Raw genomic sequence first — 20,000 nt, forward strand, 5'->3', positions numbered from 1 at the left:
TATTATAAATATTATTGTTATTATTGCTATTATTATTATTATTATTATTATTATTATTATTATTATTATTATTATTATTATGGCCCAGAGAGAGTACCTCAAAAGAGACGATCGCATGGGACTCTGGATATATTAGGAGGTGTGTAAGAAGGTTGGGGTGAAGTGTGCTGGAAAATTGTTTGAAGAGGTGCCTGATGAAGTGAGAACAAGTGAGGATGGCAAGGTAGAGGTATGATGGGATAAAAGTGTCAGAACGACCAAGCAATTGGAACATAATCGTCCGGATTTGGTCGTCATTGACGAAGTCTAAAAAAACTGGCAAATTGTAGACTTTTCAATACCTTGGGACAGGAATGTGAGAGAGAAGGAGAACGAGAAGTGGAGCAATTATGCTCCATTTGGCCTTGGAGATAAGGCGTATACACGGGATTAAAACACAAATAATCCTGGTTGTAGTTGGTACACTAGGAGTAGTATCAAGTCGTCTGGAATGGCAATTGAAAAAAAACCTACAAATTCCCGATGTTTTAGGTGGCCTTCAGACCTCTGCAATCGTAGGTACCACCAACATCCTTAGAAAAACCCTTGATCTTTGAAGCTCCTGGTTTGGAGCCGGGATTGAGGGAAATCCTCTGGAAATTAATTCCATCGCTTTCCAAAGAAACGTTGATAAACGAAATCAGAATTATTATTATTATCATTAATAATAATAATAATAATAATAATAATAATAATAATAATAATAATAATAATAATAATAATAATAATAATAATAATATCACAGTTATCATTTTTTCTTACTATTTCTCTTTGTTGTTTTTATTCAATATTTATTATGTAATTCAGTTTATTTAATAAATATTTTTTTATTTTGTTGAATTCTATGATTTTTATTCCCAACCAGAGTTCCCCTCTTTTGGGAGCTGAGTTTGACTTATATTAACAATCGATCTTATGCATGTAAATATGGAAAGATCTCTCTATTTCTCATGCTCTCTCTTCGGATTTACAAGGAGTGTTTCAAAACGATCCTTTTATTCCGCTTGAATGGATCAGATGGGATTGGAAATTGTATTGTTATGATGACTAAACTCATGCTGTCATGACCTCAAAGTTTCATCTCTCTGTTGCAGATATTGACGGTGACAGACTATCAGAAAGCAACCCCTGTGAGTTTCACCTCTCTGTTATCATAACAATGCAATCCCCTCCAAGCCATTCTGGCGGAATAAAAAATAGGAGGCATTACTTTTGGAAAGCTACTCATATCTATGTTTATATATTTAAATCAAAGTTCAAATTTATAAGTATTACACATGTTAATACACTTCTGAAGAATGGATATAACATGAAACTGCAGTAAAGAGTTCAGATAAGCTGAACTTCTTTCTACCATGCTAGAATGGATATACCGTGTACCTGAGAGTGTCCTGTATCTCTACAAAGCCACCATTCACCCATGCATGGAGTATTGTTGCCACATTTGGGCTGGTGCATCCATCACTAGACCCTCACTCTTGGACAGCGATTAAAAATAGAGTCTCCAACTGTATAGATCCCGCACTATCAACCATGAATGCATAAGTTCAGTCACCATAATAATGCAATTAGCAATCCCCTATGATCAATTAAGGCGGAATAAATATATGAAGTATTAATTTTGGAACACCGTCATATCTATTCTCTATTTGAACTGAAGTTCAAGCGGATAAGTATCGCAAATAGTAATACACTTCTGAAGAATGGATATACCGTGAAACTGCAGTAAAGGTGGAAGCATATGCAAAGTGATGAATAAATTGATGTATATGTTTGTACTGTATTCCCTATTTTTCGCTTTTATTATGCAAAAAAACATATTTTTAACGTTTCATCTTTCCAGCATTCTATTCGGAATCAACGGATTTATCTTTTAACGGCTCAACAACAATAGAAATTGAACTAAACTTGTTCAATAGAAAGCAAATTTGATCTCAACAATAAATCTTACACTTTGATGCGTTCGTTCAACGGAAAAGCATTTTATGTCTGATTGTTTGGTGACACAAAAGGAAACACTAACGTTATTTAATTTGTAAATAGCGACGACGTTGCATTTTCTAAATTGGCGTCATGGTGCAAATAAGATAAAAGGAAACTAATAATCTCGGATTAATCGTATCATGAGTGCAATTGTTCATTACTAGTGATAGTGGATTTGCACTGTACAAATGATGAAATAAACATATGTTTAAATCGAGTGTCATGTAGATATATGTAACACGGGTAGGATGAAATATATATGTAACACTATTATCATGAAGAGATACATGTAACACAACCATAATGAATAGGTACATGTAACACAATTTTGCTTAAGAGCTATATGTTACAGGATTATGATGAAGAGATACATGTAACAAGATTATGATAAGAGATATGTAACGGGATTATGATGAATATATATATGTAACACGATTACGACGAGAAGATATATGTTACAACATTATAAAGATGAGATATATGTAATATTATGAAGATGAAATATATGTAACAACATTATAAAAATATAACACTATTATGATGAATAGATATATGTAACAGAATTATGAAGAGATACGTGTAACGTAATTATAATGAAGAGATATATGTAACAAGACTTTGCTGAAGATATATATGAAATAGAATTAAAATTAAGAGATATATGTAACACAATTATCATGAATATATTATGTAACAGGATTATTATGAAGGAATATATATAACACGATTACGACGAGAAGATATATGTAACAAAATTATGATGAGACGATATATGTAACAAGATTATGAAGATGAGATATATGTAACAAGGTTATGAAGATGAGATATATGTAACAATGTTATGAAGAGAAGATATATGTAACACTGTTATGAAGAGAAGATATATGTAACAATGTTATGAAGAGAAGATATATGTAACAATGTTATGAAGAGAAGATATATGTAACAATGTTATGAAAATGAGATATATGTAACAACATTATAAAGAAGAGATGTATGTAACGACATTATAAAGATGAGATATATGTAATATATATGATATAAAGATTATATATATATATATATATATATATATATATGTGACAACATTATGAAGATGAGATATGTAACAATGTTATGAACATTACAATGTATATGTAACAGGGTGAAGATGAAGAGGTATATGTAACACGATTATCATGAATAATGGTATTATGATGCAGAGACTTGTGTGACATGATTATGACGTGGACATGTAACAGCATATGATGTGGAGATATATGTCCACATTATAATTCTGTTACATATACGTAACAGGATTGTGATATATATATATAACCGAATTATGATGTAAGGTTTTGGTCGTATTCAAGTCCAATGGAAACAAGTTCTTGTTGAGCTGTTCTATGAAATAATCGAATTCTACTCATTTTCTGCCACTAACGATCACTACACTGCTGTATCAATCACCACCTTGCACATTAATCTTTATCTTCGAATGGCCTTAGGGGCTTGATAATTATGAATATATAAGGGAGAAGATCAGAGAAAATATGATCGGGCATTTATTTCTGGTTCAAGTCTCAAGATTTCACTAGCTCGACCCCATGTTATAATTTAAGGAGAGCAGAAAGTGAATCTTGGGTTTATTTGCGACAGCTACGTAACTCTCGCTTCTCTTATTTTGTCCTTTAGTCCTCACATTCCATGAGCGATATTTCTGACAAAGGAGGAAGAATTGCTATATTAATTCAATCTAACACTTGTCGTTTGCAAGTTTTTGACCTTGAAGTGGTATTTTTTTTAGTTCCTTACATTAAGTGGCTTTATGCCTTGTCTAGAGCGATTGTCATTAAAAAAAAGTTGTATATTAATCCTCACTTGTTGAATACCGAAGTGCAGAGCCGACAGATAACTTTGTAACTGGGTTCGAATTCTTCTACCGGCAGTAATTATCAATTCTTACAGAGATTATTATGTAAGCAGGAAGATCTTATCCTGCCTTGACAAAGTTCAGAATAAACTTCGTAGCCTAGTGGGGGTGACCTTTTCTCTTCCCTGCAAACTCTTTCTCGCAGAAGAGACATTGCGAGCCTGTCTCTGCTTTATCGTTATTTCCATGGCAAGTGCTCGTCTGAGCTTCGATCTATAGTCTCCCCTCACCAAACTTTCACGAAAAACACTTGTCTAGCCCAAACCACTACCAATAATTTCTCCCACTCTTTATCTGTGCCTAAACCTAAACGTAGATTCCATGAACAAAGCTTTTTTCTTAGAACTGCACACCTGTGGAACTCTCTTTCGTTTTCCTGCTTTCCTGCGGACTGCAATATGGTCGTCTTTAAGTCCAATGTGAGCAAGTTCTTAAGTAATCCAATTTACCAAACTTCCCCTACTAATGATTACTACAATATTTTTTCATTGACTACTGTGCACTCATTAACTATTATCCTCGAGTGACCTCCGGGTCTTAATAAGTAGTAAGTAAGGTTCAATCCTTGGCTTAGGAGAGAAGCTAGTCTAGCAGCACTGATGAGTTGTGATACAACAAAACAGGACTGTATGTCGATGATTACAAATATATTTTAAGCCCCCCCTCTTTGGGTAGAGCACTGTCGTAAATAATCTCACCCGCTACTTAATTCACTGAAAATGCGAAGCTCGTTGTTTGTTTGTTTACGAACAGGTGATTTGAGCACTATAAAAGTGGTGGCGGGTGTCTATTTAAATAGACATTCCGACGAATTATTTATGGGCGTCGATTCCATGGTCGAGTGAGAGAACTGCCGAATGTCAACACGACGGTTCTAGGTTCAATCCTTGGCTTGGGAGAGATGCTAGTCTAGCGGCACTGATGAGTTGTGATACAACGAAACAGGACTGTATGTCGATGACTACAAATATATATATATATATATATATATATATAATCATATATATATAACCTTGTTTGTGTGTGTGTGTAGAAAGTCACTATTAAACTCCTCTCTGAATTTTTGATTTCCCAATGTGAAGCCTCTTTGTTTTATCGTTATTTCCATGGCAGGTGCTCGCCTAAACTCCAATCTCTGGTCCCCCCTCGCCAATCTTTTATGAAAAACACCCGTCTAGCTGAATCCACTGTCAAAAACTTTCCCCACTCTTTATCTATGCCTAAATCAAAACGTAGATTCCATGAACAAAGCTTCTTTCTTAGAACTGCACGCCTGTGGAACTCTGTTTCGTCTGCTTCCTTCCCTCCTGACTACAACTTGGATGTCTTCAAGTCCAACGTAAACAAATTCCTGATGAACCGCCCCCTTAAGTAGACACTTTAATTAAATAACCACACTAACGTACTGCACTTACAATTTTACAATAGCCCTTATGCCTGAGTGGCTTCCGGGCCTTGATAAGTGGTGTAAAAAAAAAAAAAAAAAAATTAATATATAAGGAATTTGAATAAGTATTATATAAGGAACTTGAATCTGTGGCACAATTTCGATTTTGTTTTTTACCCATAAAAATAGCTGTTAAAAATGTTAACATTGCAAAAAAAAAAAAAAAAAAAGAAACAGTTGACCATGGCGGAAGTAAGTCAAATAAAGCTGTTAATCCTGCTGCCACTTTTGCGCATGTGCCATAAATAATGATTAAGTCTGAAGCGCTAAACATTTTGGGTTCGATTCCAGTGGCTTCCCCGCCCCCCCCCCCAAGCTATAAATGTTTTATAACTTTTTAAATCATTATTATTTATTAGATAATAATCAATAGAGAAGTGTCTCTATAATAATAAATACAAAATCTGCATGAATTAAAATATAATATTTATGGATGTTTTACGACCGGGCAACACCGGGCGACCTGCTAGTTACAAATAAAGTTAAATTGCAGAAAGGATTATGAATTGTAACTATTTTTTGTGTGTGTGGGCGGGGGGGGGCACCTTTTTATTTTAGGTCAATCTACATGGTGTCTCAAAAACTTTACGTCTAATAACATTTTTCATGAAATTTGCGAATCCTTTGGTGCACGTTCGTACAATAATGGTCGTCAAGTTGAACATTTGCAGACATGATTCTTCAGTTACATTTGTCTTCTGTATTCAAAGCTACTCTTTTTCACACTATGTTCATAAATAACGGTTTTATCATCATTCGAAGTGTAGGTGCATTTTTAAGACACTCTGTATAATAAATACAATTTGAAAAACTTGTTTGTTATCAAGAGTTTATGATTTGTATATGATTGTATAAAAGACACATTTCAAAAATTTATTTTGGTCGCCCGATTTATCAGAGAGGGACCTATGTTTTCAATAGCGTCTGTGCATCTGTGCGTCCAGACTATTGCCCGATAACCGTCCATTAGTTTTTCTTGAAATTTTGCTACAAATTGTATTTCATTAAATAGAAATGCACAGTAAAAAAAATTGTTTTACAAAAATTCCTGTCGCACCCCCAGGGGTTCAAAAGAGATAAAAAAATGCCCCAAAATGGCCCAAAATGACACATTTTGCCCCATAACTTTTGATCCATCCATTAGATTTCTTTGAAACTTGACCAAAATGTTTCATTTAAACCGCATTTGATACATGTTGCAAAATTTTTTGATCTAATAAAAGAAAATTCAAAAGTTCTATTTATAGACACCGGCAATAGGAACTGATCAATCAAATGGAATCATGTTCTGCCAACAACAAATCAGAAACCGTAATCGTTTCATAAAAAAATACTGAATCTGTTATAATTTCCACACATAATGTTTCGTGCCCACACGAGAAAGATCTTTACTCGTTGTCTGCAAACTTTTAAAGTTCAAGACTTATACAGATTAGTTACCCACCGAAAACTCTATTTTTCATCTCAGGACATATATAGATTAGCTATCCACTGGCAACTTTTCTAAAATTAAACATGTATTTCAATTAAAAAATAAACATGTAAAAAATATGAATACAATAAATAGAAAAAATAACTGTACTCACCTGGTAGACACCATCTGCAGTTTTGGGCCCTTTGTTTAACTCTTCTGTAGGATACTGTCCCCTTGCTGATCTTCTTGACAGTGTCCGCATTGATTCCTGCTCCGTCGTGAGAGCTATAGGGTCATCAGGCCAATAGGTTGACTGCTGAGACGGACACATGTAATTTCCATGCTCCATTGTACATTTGCAAGGAGGGTTTACCCTCTCCCTGTGTGAGACATTTCTTCTATCTTTACACCGGACGATGCATATCGAAAGACCTGCAGTAATGGACACTGAAACTGAGACAGCTATCACTAAAACCACAATCATCAAAAAAAGATGGACGCTGTCATCAGAATTCGTTTGTTCAGAATTTTGAATTTCAGAAGTTCTGTTGGTAACCGATAGTTTTAGAATCATGTCAACTTTGGCTGAGAGGACCGGCGTGCCACTGTCCTTTACAACAAACTCAAGATTGTACGATCCCGCATCCTGCTGGGTGATCACGCGTGTGAAAGACAAGAGACCTGTGTAGTGGTTGATGGTAAACAACTGGTTGTTATTACCGCTAATGATTTCATACTTAAGGAAAGCATTTTCGCGGCTGTCGATATCTGAAGCCTTTAAGACAGTGATGTTTTTCGTATGATGCGGGTAATAGGTAAAGTCTAGCGTGTAGGGGTTAATGCTGGGGAACGTGAAATAGGGGGCATTGTCGTTCTTGTCTTTGACTTCAACGACCACATCAACAGTATTGTTCAGAGATGGAGATCCGTTGTCCTTGACAAATACTTTAAAGTCGTAAGTATCTTGAAACTCGTGGTCCAAGGACATAACTGTTGAAATTAATCCATCGTCTGAGATTTGAAATGGTAAAAAATGTTTTCTGTTTGTTATTAGGCTGTAGGTGAGTTTGCCACCTGAGCCGAGGTCGGGATCTGACGCATTGATGGCTCCCACACGAAAATTAGCCTTTTCATTTTCATTGATTGATAATTTGAATATTCCTTTTGAAAATTGTGGTTTCACATCATTGATGTCCAAAATCTCTATTAAAATTTTTCTATCGCTCTGAAGAGGCGGTGAACCTTTATCTTGACAGCTGATGGTGATCTCATAGTGGTCAACTGTCTCTCTGTCAACGGGACTCTTAATTGTTATCTTATATTCTTTTGGTCCAAGGCTCTGAAGTCGAAATTTGCTATGATGGAGGTCACAACTGACTTCTCCTTTTGGTCCGGTATCGGGGTCAGTGACTATAACGTAGGCAATGAAGCTGTCGACTTTTACATCTTCTGAAATGGCAGCAGAGTTTTCTGCCGAAACAAAGTTCACAGCTATACTAGGCGCATGATTCTGCTGGTTGACCATATTGATTAAAATCATGGCTATAGAGCTCAATGGTGGATTTCCATTATCGGTGGCCTTTACAAAAAGTTCAAATGCTTGGTTTTGTCCCGGTGTAAATGCCTTCTGGACAAAAATCTCGCCCGTTTCCGCATCTATTTTAAAGTGTGTTTTTGCTAGCTCAGATGTCCGTGAACTAAAATGGTATAATATTTCTCCATTTTTACCTGCATCCAAATCGCTCGCAGACAGGACAACTATTGGGATGGCTTCATTAGTTTCATATTTGATAGAGACATTGTACACCTTTTGGGTGAAGATGGGGGTGTTATCGTTAACATCCGTGATGGCTATGTGAACGTCCATGACACTTTGCTTTGGGGGTGATCCCCCATCTTTTGCGACCACCTGGACAACATAGGAATCTTTCACCTCTCTGTCTAGCACATCTTCTAGAGTAATTATAAGATCCGAAGTGCCATCAACAGTTTTGGACACAGATAACGTAAATGGATCATCTATGTTTTTTTTTAACTCGTATGAAATTTGCGAATTAATAACCCCAACGTCTCTATCAATGGCGTTAGGGATGGACTTTCGAACTCCCTTTCTGTCGTCCTCTTCAAACTGTATTTCGACCCTTTGCTTTGGGAATTCTGGTTGGTGGTCATTAGTATCCTGAAGGAAAACTTTGATTTTGAGGATTTTCATGAAATTATTGGCTTGCTGCACTGCAACTCTGATGATTTTTGAGCATTCCCTGTTGTGTCTGCAGAGCGACTCTGCATCCAATGTCTGTGCTGTGTAAAGCTTTCCTGTCTTGTCAACCCGGAACCACTGCATAGGGCTGCCACTTCCGGTTTCCATGAGCCCAAATTGGACCTGGCTGCGAGCTTTGGGAGAAACTCTGTCCCTCAAGTGCATATCAACAGCAAGATCACTTATGTAGGTGCCCGGGCTATTTTCTTCCTCTACGTAATAGGTAAAATCCACGCAGAGACTCATGTGCACCACGACGGAGAACAACACAAACACTGATGCAAACATGGTGGCCTTTTTTCACTGGGTAACGGAAGGTGATCCAAAACTGCCAGCTGAAAATTAAAAGAAAGACATTTTGATTGTTTGACCATTTTCAAAGTCCGTCTTGTTTTAGAATACGGATTTTTATATGCAATCTACTAATTTAAAAACAATACGATAAAAAATTTTTTTTAATTAGTACATAAACAGGGCAATGGCACTAATGAAGATGTGTTGCAGTTAGAAATATAAATGAAAGTTCTTGGTATGAGAGCCAAACTTTAACAGACTTGCAAGTTTGCTGTTTATTTAATCATCATTCTCCTTCTCTCCCCCTCTCTCTCTCCTTCATCCTCTCCCTCTCTCTGCATTTCTCTCTTTCTATCGGTAGTCTTTCTTTTTTTTTTCTCCTTCATTTCTTCCTTTTCCTTCTTTTTTCTCTCTCTGCATTTCTCTCTTTCCGTCTGTAATCTTTCTTTTTTCTCCTCCATTTCTCTTTTTCCCTTCTTTCTCTCTCTCTCTCTCTCTCTGCATTTCTCTCTTTCCGTCTCTTGTCTGTTTTTCTTTCTTCTCTATTTCACCCCATCCAGGTGAATATATATATATATATATATATATATATATATATATTTCCCCAAAACCTCTGGCCTTGATGGAGGGGAGACTAAAACTTGCTGCTATGGTTTCAAATGATCTGAAATAACAGCAAGGGAAGACTTGATTCCAAATATTTCTCATATGCTATATCTCCTCTCTTTTGGAAATAGAATATGATTATGAATATCTCCAGTATCAAATAAGCCTTATACACAGTGAAATTTATTTTATGTATGAAAACCAAAAAAGGGGGATATAATATATGAGAAATATTTGGAATCAAGTCTCCCCTTGCTGTTATTTCAGATCATTTGAAAGCATAACAGCAGGTTTTAGTTTCCCCTCCCTCAAGACGAGAGGTTTTGGGGAAATATCAGATATATTGTAATTCATATGCAAAATTAGGAAAACAAATGACTATGATTGAAACATTTTATAGCTGTAAAAAAATACCAAAAATAGGCTCTGGATGATGAATGATCCCCTTAATTTGAGACCATAAGGGTAAATATCACATAGCCCTCTACACAATTCAGGTCATTACCTTTCCAATGAGCCTTCCTTGTTAAATTCTGATCAATAGTCGCTGAGATTTGGAACATAAAATTGCCAAAAAAAGTGGTATATCTAGAAAATATATATGGATATATCTATACCGGTTGCCAAATTGAATATTGAAATGCTCATATCTTTGGTTCTATGGGACGAAACTACATGAAAATTTGTAGCCTTTTTGAACGTTATAATACGATGATACCAGCTGATGGCACCAAGTCATATTTTGTTTTTAACTTTTAAAATCACTACTATATATTGGGTACAATATAATAATCAATTGAGAATTGGCTCTATAATAATAAATACAGAAGATGCATGAATTAAAATATCATATGTAAGTGTATATTACGACTGGGTAATGCCGGGCAATGCTAGATAACGCTGGGCAGCCTGCTACTATGTATATATATATATATATATATATATATATATATATATATATATATATATATATATATTATTTTTAAAAACAGTAATCTACGGGCATGCATGTTTCAGAGCCCTACTCCTCTTCAGCGCGTGTCCGTAGATTACTGTTTTTAAAAATAAAAAAATATGTCCAAATAAAAGGTGGGCGACTTTCTAAGAAAAACACCGGTTCTCTGAGGCAGAGACGTTAACCTTAATATCGTTAAAAAAATATCAACAAAAAAAAAAAAACATATATATATATATATATATATATATATAATACTAGCAGATATGCTAGGCTTTACCCGGTCATGAAATATGCTTCAATATAGTATTTTAATTCATGCAAATTTCGTATTTATTATTATAGAGTCAATTATTTTACATTGTATTGTACCCAATATACAGTCACGATTTCAAAAGTAAATTAAAAAAAAAAATAATTTGAGTGCAATCTGGTAAAATCGAAACCAAAACATAAAAAATAGTTTCATGATTAAAACTATGTCTACAAACTAAGCAAAGACTAAAGATATTTTTATTTATACAGATTTCGTATTTGTCATTATAGAGTCAGTTTTTGTACTTAATATATAGTCGTGATTTCAAAAGTAAAAAACAAATATATGATTTGAATGCCATCAGCTAGAATCGAAACCGAAACGAAAGCATAACAACAAATAGGTTCATGATTAAAACTATGTTTGAAAGTTAACTAAAGACGAACGTTTATTTGTACTCAATATGGTTGGACTGTGGACAGAAGTGTCAATTTTATTAAATACAAACTGGGTTCCACAGCAACAATGTTTTTGATAGACAAGATGCAAGCAAGAGCGGTCGAACGGTTGACAAAGTTTTATAATTATATAGATACATTAAAATAGGTTGAGCGGAGGTAACAAAAAAAAGGTGGGGAAAACGAAATGTGGAAAAGCGGGGAAAAGGAGAAAAGAAAAAGACAGATTGAGATGGATATATATATAGAGAGAGTAGTTTTAATATAAATATGTTATGCTTTTGCCTCAGGCAACGCCTGGGTAGTAGTCCTGCTAGAATTGTACAAAATAAATACACTGTAGTGCTAATAAAATAAATTTCTGAATTATTATTATTATTTTCATCAACTAGAAAGGGCGCCCGGCATTGCCAGGTCATAATATATGCTTAAATAAGATATTTTAATTCATACAGATTTCGTATTCGTTATTATAGAGTCAATTATTGTATTTAAGACAAGATGCAAGCAAGGGCGGTCGGACGGTCCACAGAGTTTTATAATTATATAGATTAACACAAACAAACAGAATAGGTCATTTATAGATATAACTAAGACATAATGAGGTATATTTTGGTGTTAATTTTTTTTTATTCGTGTTAATTTAATGTTTTTTGTATTTGATTGGATTATTTTTCATGTAATTTTCTAATTAGCTGACAAAAAATGCTGATTCATCGAAAATTGGAAGAATTTAATGAATGAGTAATTCACATAATCTGTTTTATATCTTTTTTTTTACTTGAATTAAATTTTACTTGCTTACTAAAATTAAAAAGAAAAAACACAGCAGAAAATTAACAGATAATTCAGTTTGGATCAGTTATATCATTTAGATCTTACAGTTTGATGATCAAGCCTAATAACTTCTAAATGATATAACTGATCCAAACTGAATTATCTGTTAATTTTCTGCTGTGTTTTTTCTTTTTAATACGAATATTGGCTGAAGAGAGCTTGATAAGGATACCTTAAACGGGCCTTATTATCGGGCTTGAAACCGACGGTACCAATGATCTGTCTCAACTAACAACTTTCTGTACACAATATATATATATATATATATATATATATATATATATATATATATATATATATATTAGGAGGTATATTTGGTAAAAAATAAATAGGAAAAAAGGCTCATTACGTGAGTAGAGGTAAATATATATATATATATATATATATATATATATATATAATAGCAAATAGTTAATAAAACATGAAAACATGTTTAAAAACACTTTGAAAAAGAGTTAAAAACATATTTAATCTGAAAAGGAAACACTTGATAAGTGGATAGTCCTTAATCCGCGGAGTTTCGAAGAAATACTTTCCTTCTCATCAGAGGGTAGGATTTAGCAAAATGCGGGATCGGATTTTGCTTGCAAAAGTATTTGATGAAACTACAAGTAAGTCAAAGATATTACTTGATAACAAAAAGTGAAGCAGAGGGAATAGGGTGAAGAAAAAAGTGATTCCACATGAATGGATAGTCTGGTGAAAGGTAAAGTATCCAATGACGATAAAATCCAAAAATGCAGAATCCAAGAAAGTTAAATTTCCATTCGCACAAGTAAAATCCAAGGGAATCGCATGATTGGAAGATGGTTCAAACTAATCAAAAACACAGTAATCCGTGGAATAATTCACAAATAGGTACAAGGAAACGGGAATGAATTCCAATAATAATATTAAAAGAAAGATAAGATACGCGTTAGACTTGGCCGCTGAGGCAAGTCGTAATTAAGAAAAATAAGTGAAGAAGAAGAGGAGAGAAAAAATGAGTGAAGAACAAAAGAGAGAAAAAAATTGAATGGTGATTGAATTAAATTTAAAATAGAAAAGCCAATGTCAAAATGACCTAGATAAGATGACGTTAAAAGGCACCAAAATATAGAGCAAAAAAGGGGTCAACTGAAATGTACAAGTTATTACTTAAGAAAATATCAGCAGGAGTTATCAAAAGACACCAAACGAAATGAAAACAAAAAAAATTTAAGCGAGAGAATGGCTGGTATCAGCAAATTCCGGATTAAAGCAAGTATGTAAGTAAATTCATATAGTAAAATATAAGTAAATATACATACAGGATATGAATGTGTAGGTAGATTGATATATTTGATAGATAAGGATATTTAAACACTAAAACGAAAATTGCAGATAAAAACCGGCCGGCCAAACAAAGAAGAAATAAAGAATTAAAATAAAGGATTATTAAGTTATAAAGTATTAAGAAAGTATGTAGAAAAACCGGTAATGTTATAGAAAAATTATATATCTATCTATATTATCTGAAGGTTAAAGTAATAACTATGTAATTTCAAAATTACCATAATTAAATTTGGACTTATGTTTACAGAAAGAGATCAGTTCGTTTTTAGAATTTATTATATTGTTACTTTGAGGGGAAGTAATTTTATATATCTATAATATAAAGCTGAACGTGTGTGTGTGTCTGGTCACGAATAGGCTCCTATATGGTTGACTATTTTAAAAAACTGATTACATATAATTATAGGTGTATCGAGACACAGGAATTGGTATGCTTGATCTGGCAGAACGGTGGTTCATTAAAATTGTGGGGTCTGCATTCACACCTGGTCCACAAAGCATGGAAATAAAAAATTTAAAAATTAAAAAAAAACGTTTACAAATGTTTTTGATATAGATGTACATAAGAATCCTTTGATAAGTCTGTTTTAACTTAAATAGGGATGGTATAATAAAATTGTGGGGTCTGCGTTCGCGCCTGGCCCCCATAGAATGGAAATAGGCACAAACTTTAATAAAGACTTTTCATATCTATCTGTGTAAGTATACTTTGATTAATTATGTTTCAGTTTGAAGAAATATGATGTAACAAAATTATGGGGTGTTCGTTCGCACCTGACCTCCATAGAATGGAAATATGTCACAAAGTTTAACAAGATTTTTTAATATAGATCCACAGAATATTGTGATAAGTTTTTCAGTGTGAAGAGGTTTGGTATAATAAATTATGGGGTTTATCTATTTTATTTTTACTTTCATCATATTTTGCTTTGGTTTTGATATCCCCAAATTCGAAGCTATCTCTTTACAACCCTTCCTTTTCATAACCTACTTTCATAAATACAACCCTTCCTTTTCATAACATACTTTCATAAATCCGAGTCCATTTTCTGTCGGCTGTTTTTGAACCCAGTCAACGACGGATACTTTTGCTAGTATATATATATATATATATATATATATATATATATATATATATATATATATATATATATACATATGCCTCTGTTCAGTCTCGAAAGACAAAGGATACCCCCTGTAGAGGCAGTTGCACATGTAATTGTGAGGCAAGGGTTGTGCAATCTCCAACCACACCTCTCTTGAATCGACACTGTTTGAGTCCAGTGGCAAGGAGAAGTCCAGGACGACTGGAAATAATGCCGAGACAAGCAGAGAACACATACAGCACCTGGAAGTCCCAAATGATCACCCATTTAGTATTGACCAGGTTCAACATTGCTTTACTTCGCTGATCCAGGGGGAACCGGTGTGTCAACATGATTATGCTGTACTATATATATATATATATATATATATATATATATATATATATATATATATATATATATATATATATATATATATATACGAGCAAACAGTTAATAAAACATGTTAAAAAACACTTTGTAATGAGTTAAAAAAACATATTTAATTTGAAAAGGAAACACTAGATAAGTGGATAGTCCTTAATTCGCAGAGTTTCAAAGAAATACTTTCCTTCTCATCAGAGGGTAGGAATTAGCAAAATGTAGGATCGGATTTTGTATGAAAAAGTATTTGATGAAACAACAAGTAAGCCAAAGATCTTACTTGATAACAAAAAAGTGAAGCAGAGGGAATATGGTGAAGAAAAAGGTGATTACACATGAATGGATAGTCTGGTGGAAGATAAATAATCCAGTGACGGTAAAATCCAAATATATAACTTCAAGAAAGTTAATTGAATTTCCATTATATATAAAATATTTTTAAAGTCAAATCATCTGAAGATATGGACAGATATTGCTGATCTCGTCTATTGAAACAACTTGTAATGAATTAAGTTAATACACTCGAGGTTAGAGAGTTAATTCTTTTTTTTTTTACATTTTCACCCCAAACAAGGCACATTACCACTTTGGTGTAGGGGGCTACAATCAGGTGCAACAACTACTGGGGTACTATGCAGGGATTTGGGCAGCAAGATGTTGGTTCACGTTACACTTGAACTTCTGCCCGTCAGTACAGTTGGGGAAGCAGGAACCTGGAATGGAATTCCAAAGTCTAGCGGTTCTGGGGAAGAAACTACTGGAGTAGAAAGATCTTTTACATCTAGGGATCTCTATCTCTACTGTGGGGAGATGGGATTTTGCTGCCTGTCGGGTTTGTTGAGGGTGTTTACATCGTGGGAGCACAAGTGCTTGCAGTTCGTCAGAACATTCACCATTAAAATACTTGTAGAACAGGCAGAGGGATGCAACATTTCGTTGATGGGACAGAGGCTGAAGCTTAGATGCCAGTTCAGGGCCTATCAGATTGGCGACTCTTTTTTGAATCTTGTCCAGGAGCGAGAGACTAGTAACAGATGCACCAGCCCAAATATGACAGCAATACTCCATACATGGGCGAATGGTGACCTTATAGAGGTACAGGATACTTTCGAGTGTTATTAGTTGTCTAGCACGGTAGAGAGAGCCTACCTTCTTCGCAGCAGTCTTGGCAATGCTTTCTTTATTGATTATTATATTGAACCTAATATATAGCAGTGAGATCAAAACTACATATATATATGTTATGGGTGCCATCAGCTAGAATCGAAACCAAAACATACATCTCTCCACCCTCACTCCTTAGTATCGGAGTCAGGCACACACACACACACACACACACACACACACACACACACACACACACACACACGCGCGCGCACGCACATATATATTGTCTAAAGAAGCTTTGAATAAAAAATGCAAAAATAAAAATAAAGAATGCAGTTTAAATTCCCGGATGGAAAAAAATATATTAACTTTAACCTATCGCAGACTAAGCACCTACATAATCCGACTTTTAAAATGTTTAAAATGACCAAAGAGAATTTATTTATAGAAGGAAGAAGAAAAAAAAATATATATATATATAAATTCATTTATCATACCTTTTTTTAAAAGATGGAATTGCCTGATCATAGAAGAAGCAAACCAAGCAAGCAAGCAAGCAAGGATGCTCGGGTAGTTCATAGAGTTTTATAATTATGTTGATATATATGAGGATCGTTCCAAAAGTAAGACATCTTATTTTTTAACTAAAACATAAAAAGTTAAAGAGCTACGAAAACGGATATGGTACCATTAAAATGTGAAACTTTTTTTTGCTCCAGAATTTATTTTTCTACATAGTCACCATCATTCTCAATGCACTTTTGCCAGCGATGAATGATGCCTCAGCCGTAAAAGTCATGAGTGGGCATTGTCATCAACATCTTTCTCACCACTCTGAAATCGACAAACCCATCTTTTAACTCTGCTGACATCAACAGAATAGGCTTCGTAAACGTTCAATATGTGCTAATGAATGTTGATCGGTTTAGTTTTTTTTTTTTTTGCATGGAGGAATACAACAGCACATCTTTTCCTCTGACGCATGTCCATGACAGGGATTGCTTTCTTAGAGTCTAACACCGTCAATATCTGCAACAGAAAGCTGGAACTTTCAAGTGATGAATGCATAAGTTCAGTCATCATAACTATGCAATTTGCAGTCTCTTCTGATCTATTCAGGCGGAATAAAAATAGGAGGCATTACTTTTGGAACGCTCCGTATTGAATTAATTTATTTATTCTGTCTCCTTTTATTAATGTGGTTGTCGTTTCAACACATATACACATAAAAAGTTTCAATCAAAGAGTAATCTTATTATTTCCTTTAATTATTGTAAATATCTAAAAAAATATTGCATATATATCGAAAAGAAATATGCTAAAATAACTCTTTTTAAATAGTTATCTATTTGTAATTTTATTGTTCTCTTTTTTCAATATACATGCACACATATATAAACTTACTGTTTCATGTAAATACAAATATATTAATAAATAATATTAATATATTGCGTATACATTTTTTTTCATTATTTACTTCAATAATTTATGCGTAATGGTGTGAAGATATATTTCTTGCGATTAACCTGCACTAAGACTTTTATATTTAACTAGCAGGGGTGCCCGGCGTTGCTCGGGTGTTTGGAGGTGTATGCTGTGCAAAAAAAAGCAAAAAAACAAAAAAAATGGTTAATTTTTTAAAACTTTGACCCCTATTATGACCCCTTAAAATTAATGGTTTCGGGCTCAAATCACTTTATTAAGTTAGATCCAGGTTCAAGGAACCTATATCTAAAATTTCAAGTGTCTAGACCCAAAATTGTCGGAGGAGTTTGGTAGAGTTCTTAAAGGTCAAATCGTTGAAATTTGACCCCTTAACAGCCAAATTTCTGGCTGACACCCGTCACATCGATTTTCCCAAATCTCAGTACCCGGTATTTCAAATTTCGAGTCTATAGACTAAAAATTGACAGAGTTATTGCGTAGGGAAATGTACACAGACAGACAGACAGACAGACACGTTCACTTTTATAAATATATAGATTCCTGAAAAATACACCAGGCTGAGTACGGGTACTTTTATATTTGAAGTTGTATTAAGTTTATTAGTATTATTAGCCCCTACCAGACTATTATTTTTATATATATAAATAAATATATATCATGCAAGTTATCAAAGAGTCTATCTTCAACAAAAACTTACCAAGATAAAAAGAAAGCTCAATACTGTTAAGAGTAGCAATTATATGTATCAAGTAAAAGTTGAATAATAAAATTGAATATAACTATTATAACATCAGATCAATAAGGAAAAGTAAAAAAGAGAAAGAAGAAAAAAAAAGAAACCTCTTTAGGCCATTTCGAGGCTAAATGCTTCTCATCAGAAGAGGAGAAAGCTAGAATCATACAAAACAAGCCTCGCCTGAAATTTAGAATGTAGGCTTTTGTCATTTATTTGTATATGCTCTGTAGTTGCATCGAGCTTCATAAATTAAAGGACTGGTATAAATAAAAGTTGCAATCTAATTGATTAAATATATTTACCTATATATATATATATATATATATATATATATATATATATATATATATATATATATATATATATATATATATATAATGAATGAATGACTAAAGTCTATATTCCGAAGTTCATGATGTTGACCATCTTATAATTTATTACTTTAATTTTGTTGACATCTACAATTCTTGACAGCATCTGTTTCGTAGTGCAAAATCATTCACTTAATTATTATATGAATCAGCGAATGTATTTTGCCCTTAACTCATCAGAAGAAATAGAAACAATCAATCCGTCAAAAGGAAATAAAGTGCGTTTTGACATGATTAAAATCTAAAAACTGGAAGAGAAGCTCTAAATACCTTATAATACGTTTCCATTACGCCATTTTGAATTTTAGAAATACAGTCACTAAACCCATCTATCCGTATTAACATGTTCTATTAATTTAGGAGTATTCTGCCAAAATGTTCTATTTAATTTATTAATTCTAATTAATGTATGCATACTTATTAAATAACATCAATAATAATAAACTATTATACATGTTTGCAAATACGAAACTAAACTAAACTAAAAAAAAAATCAGTTTACCATTTACGGTTATATTAAATTATTTATTAATTTGAATTTGAAACCATACATAATTAAGTTCACTTAACTGTTATAATCAAGTTTATTACTGTTTCAATTCTAATTCTTAGTATTAGTTAATACTAAACCTATAATTACGTCTGGTTGAGATTTAGAATTACGCTAAACACTCTATATATATATATATATATATATATATATATATATATATATATTTTGTGTACAGAAAGTTGTTAGTTGAGACAGGTCATTGGTACCGTCGGTTTCAAGCCCGATAATAAGGCCCGTTTAAGGTATCCTTATCGAGCTCTCTTCAGCCAATATTCGTCTCGAATATTGGCTGAAGAGAGCTCGATAAGGATACCTTAAACGGGCCTTATTATCGGGCTTGAAACCGACGGTACCAATGACCTGTCTCAACTAACAACTTTCTGTACACAAAATATAAGTACGCTCTTAAAATTTGGATTTTCCTTTTAATTGAGCACTCTGCTGGAATTCTTTTTCCAAAAAAACTAATCATATATATATATATATATATATTCAATAAATATGAGCTTTTATAATTTTTTATTTTAATAATTTTTGATAATT

At 33.5% G+C, this 20,000-nt stretch overlaps 1 protein-coding gene across 3 annotated transcripts in view; it reads right to left on the minus strand.

Moving 5' to 3' along the window:
• LOC145242982 (protocadherin beta-8-like) overlaps nt 1–20,000 on the minus strand; it is a 177,636-nt gene that overhangs the window by 145,920 nt on the left and 11,716 nt on the right. For all 3 annotated transcript variants that reach the window (XR_013862832.1, XM_080106096.1, XM_080106097.1), the window contains exon 2: nt 6,968–9,390. Coding sequence is in view for 2 of the 3 variants with exons in the window: in XM_080106096.1 (XP_079962222.1) it covers nt 6,968–9,343 (2,376 nt within the window). In the remaining variant the exon portion in view is untranslated. The remainder of the gene's footprint in view (nt 1–6,967; nt 9,391–20,000) is intronic.

This window comes from Euprymna scolopes, chromosome 21 (assembly GCF_053919585.1).
Source record: "Euprymna scolopes isolate OS-2025 chromosome 21, ASM5391958v1, whole genome shotgun sequence".
In the NCBI taxonomy this organism is placed as follows: domain Eukaryota; kingdom Metazoa; phylum Mollusca; class Cephalopoda; order Sepiida; family Sepiolidae; genus Euprymna; species Euprymna scolopes.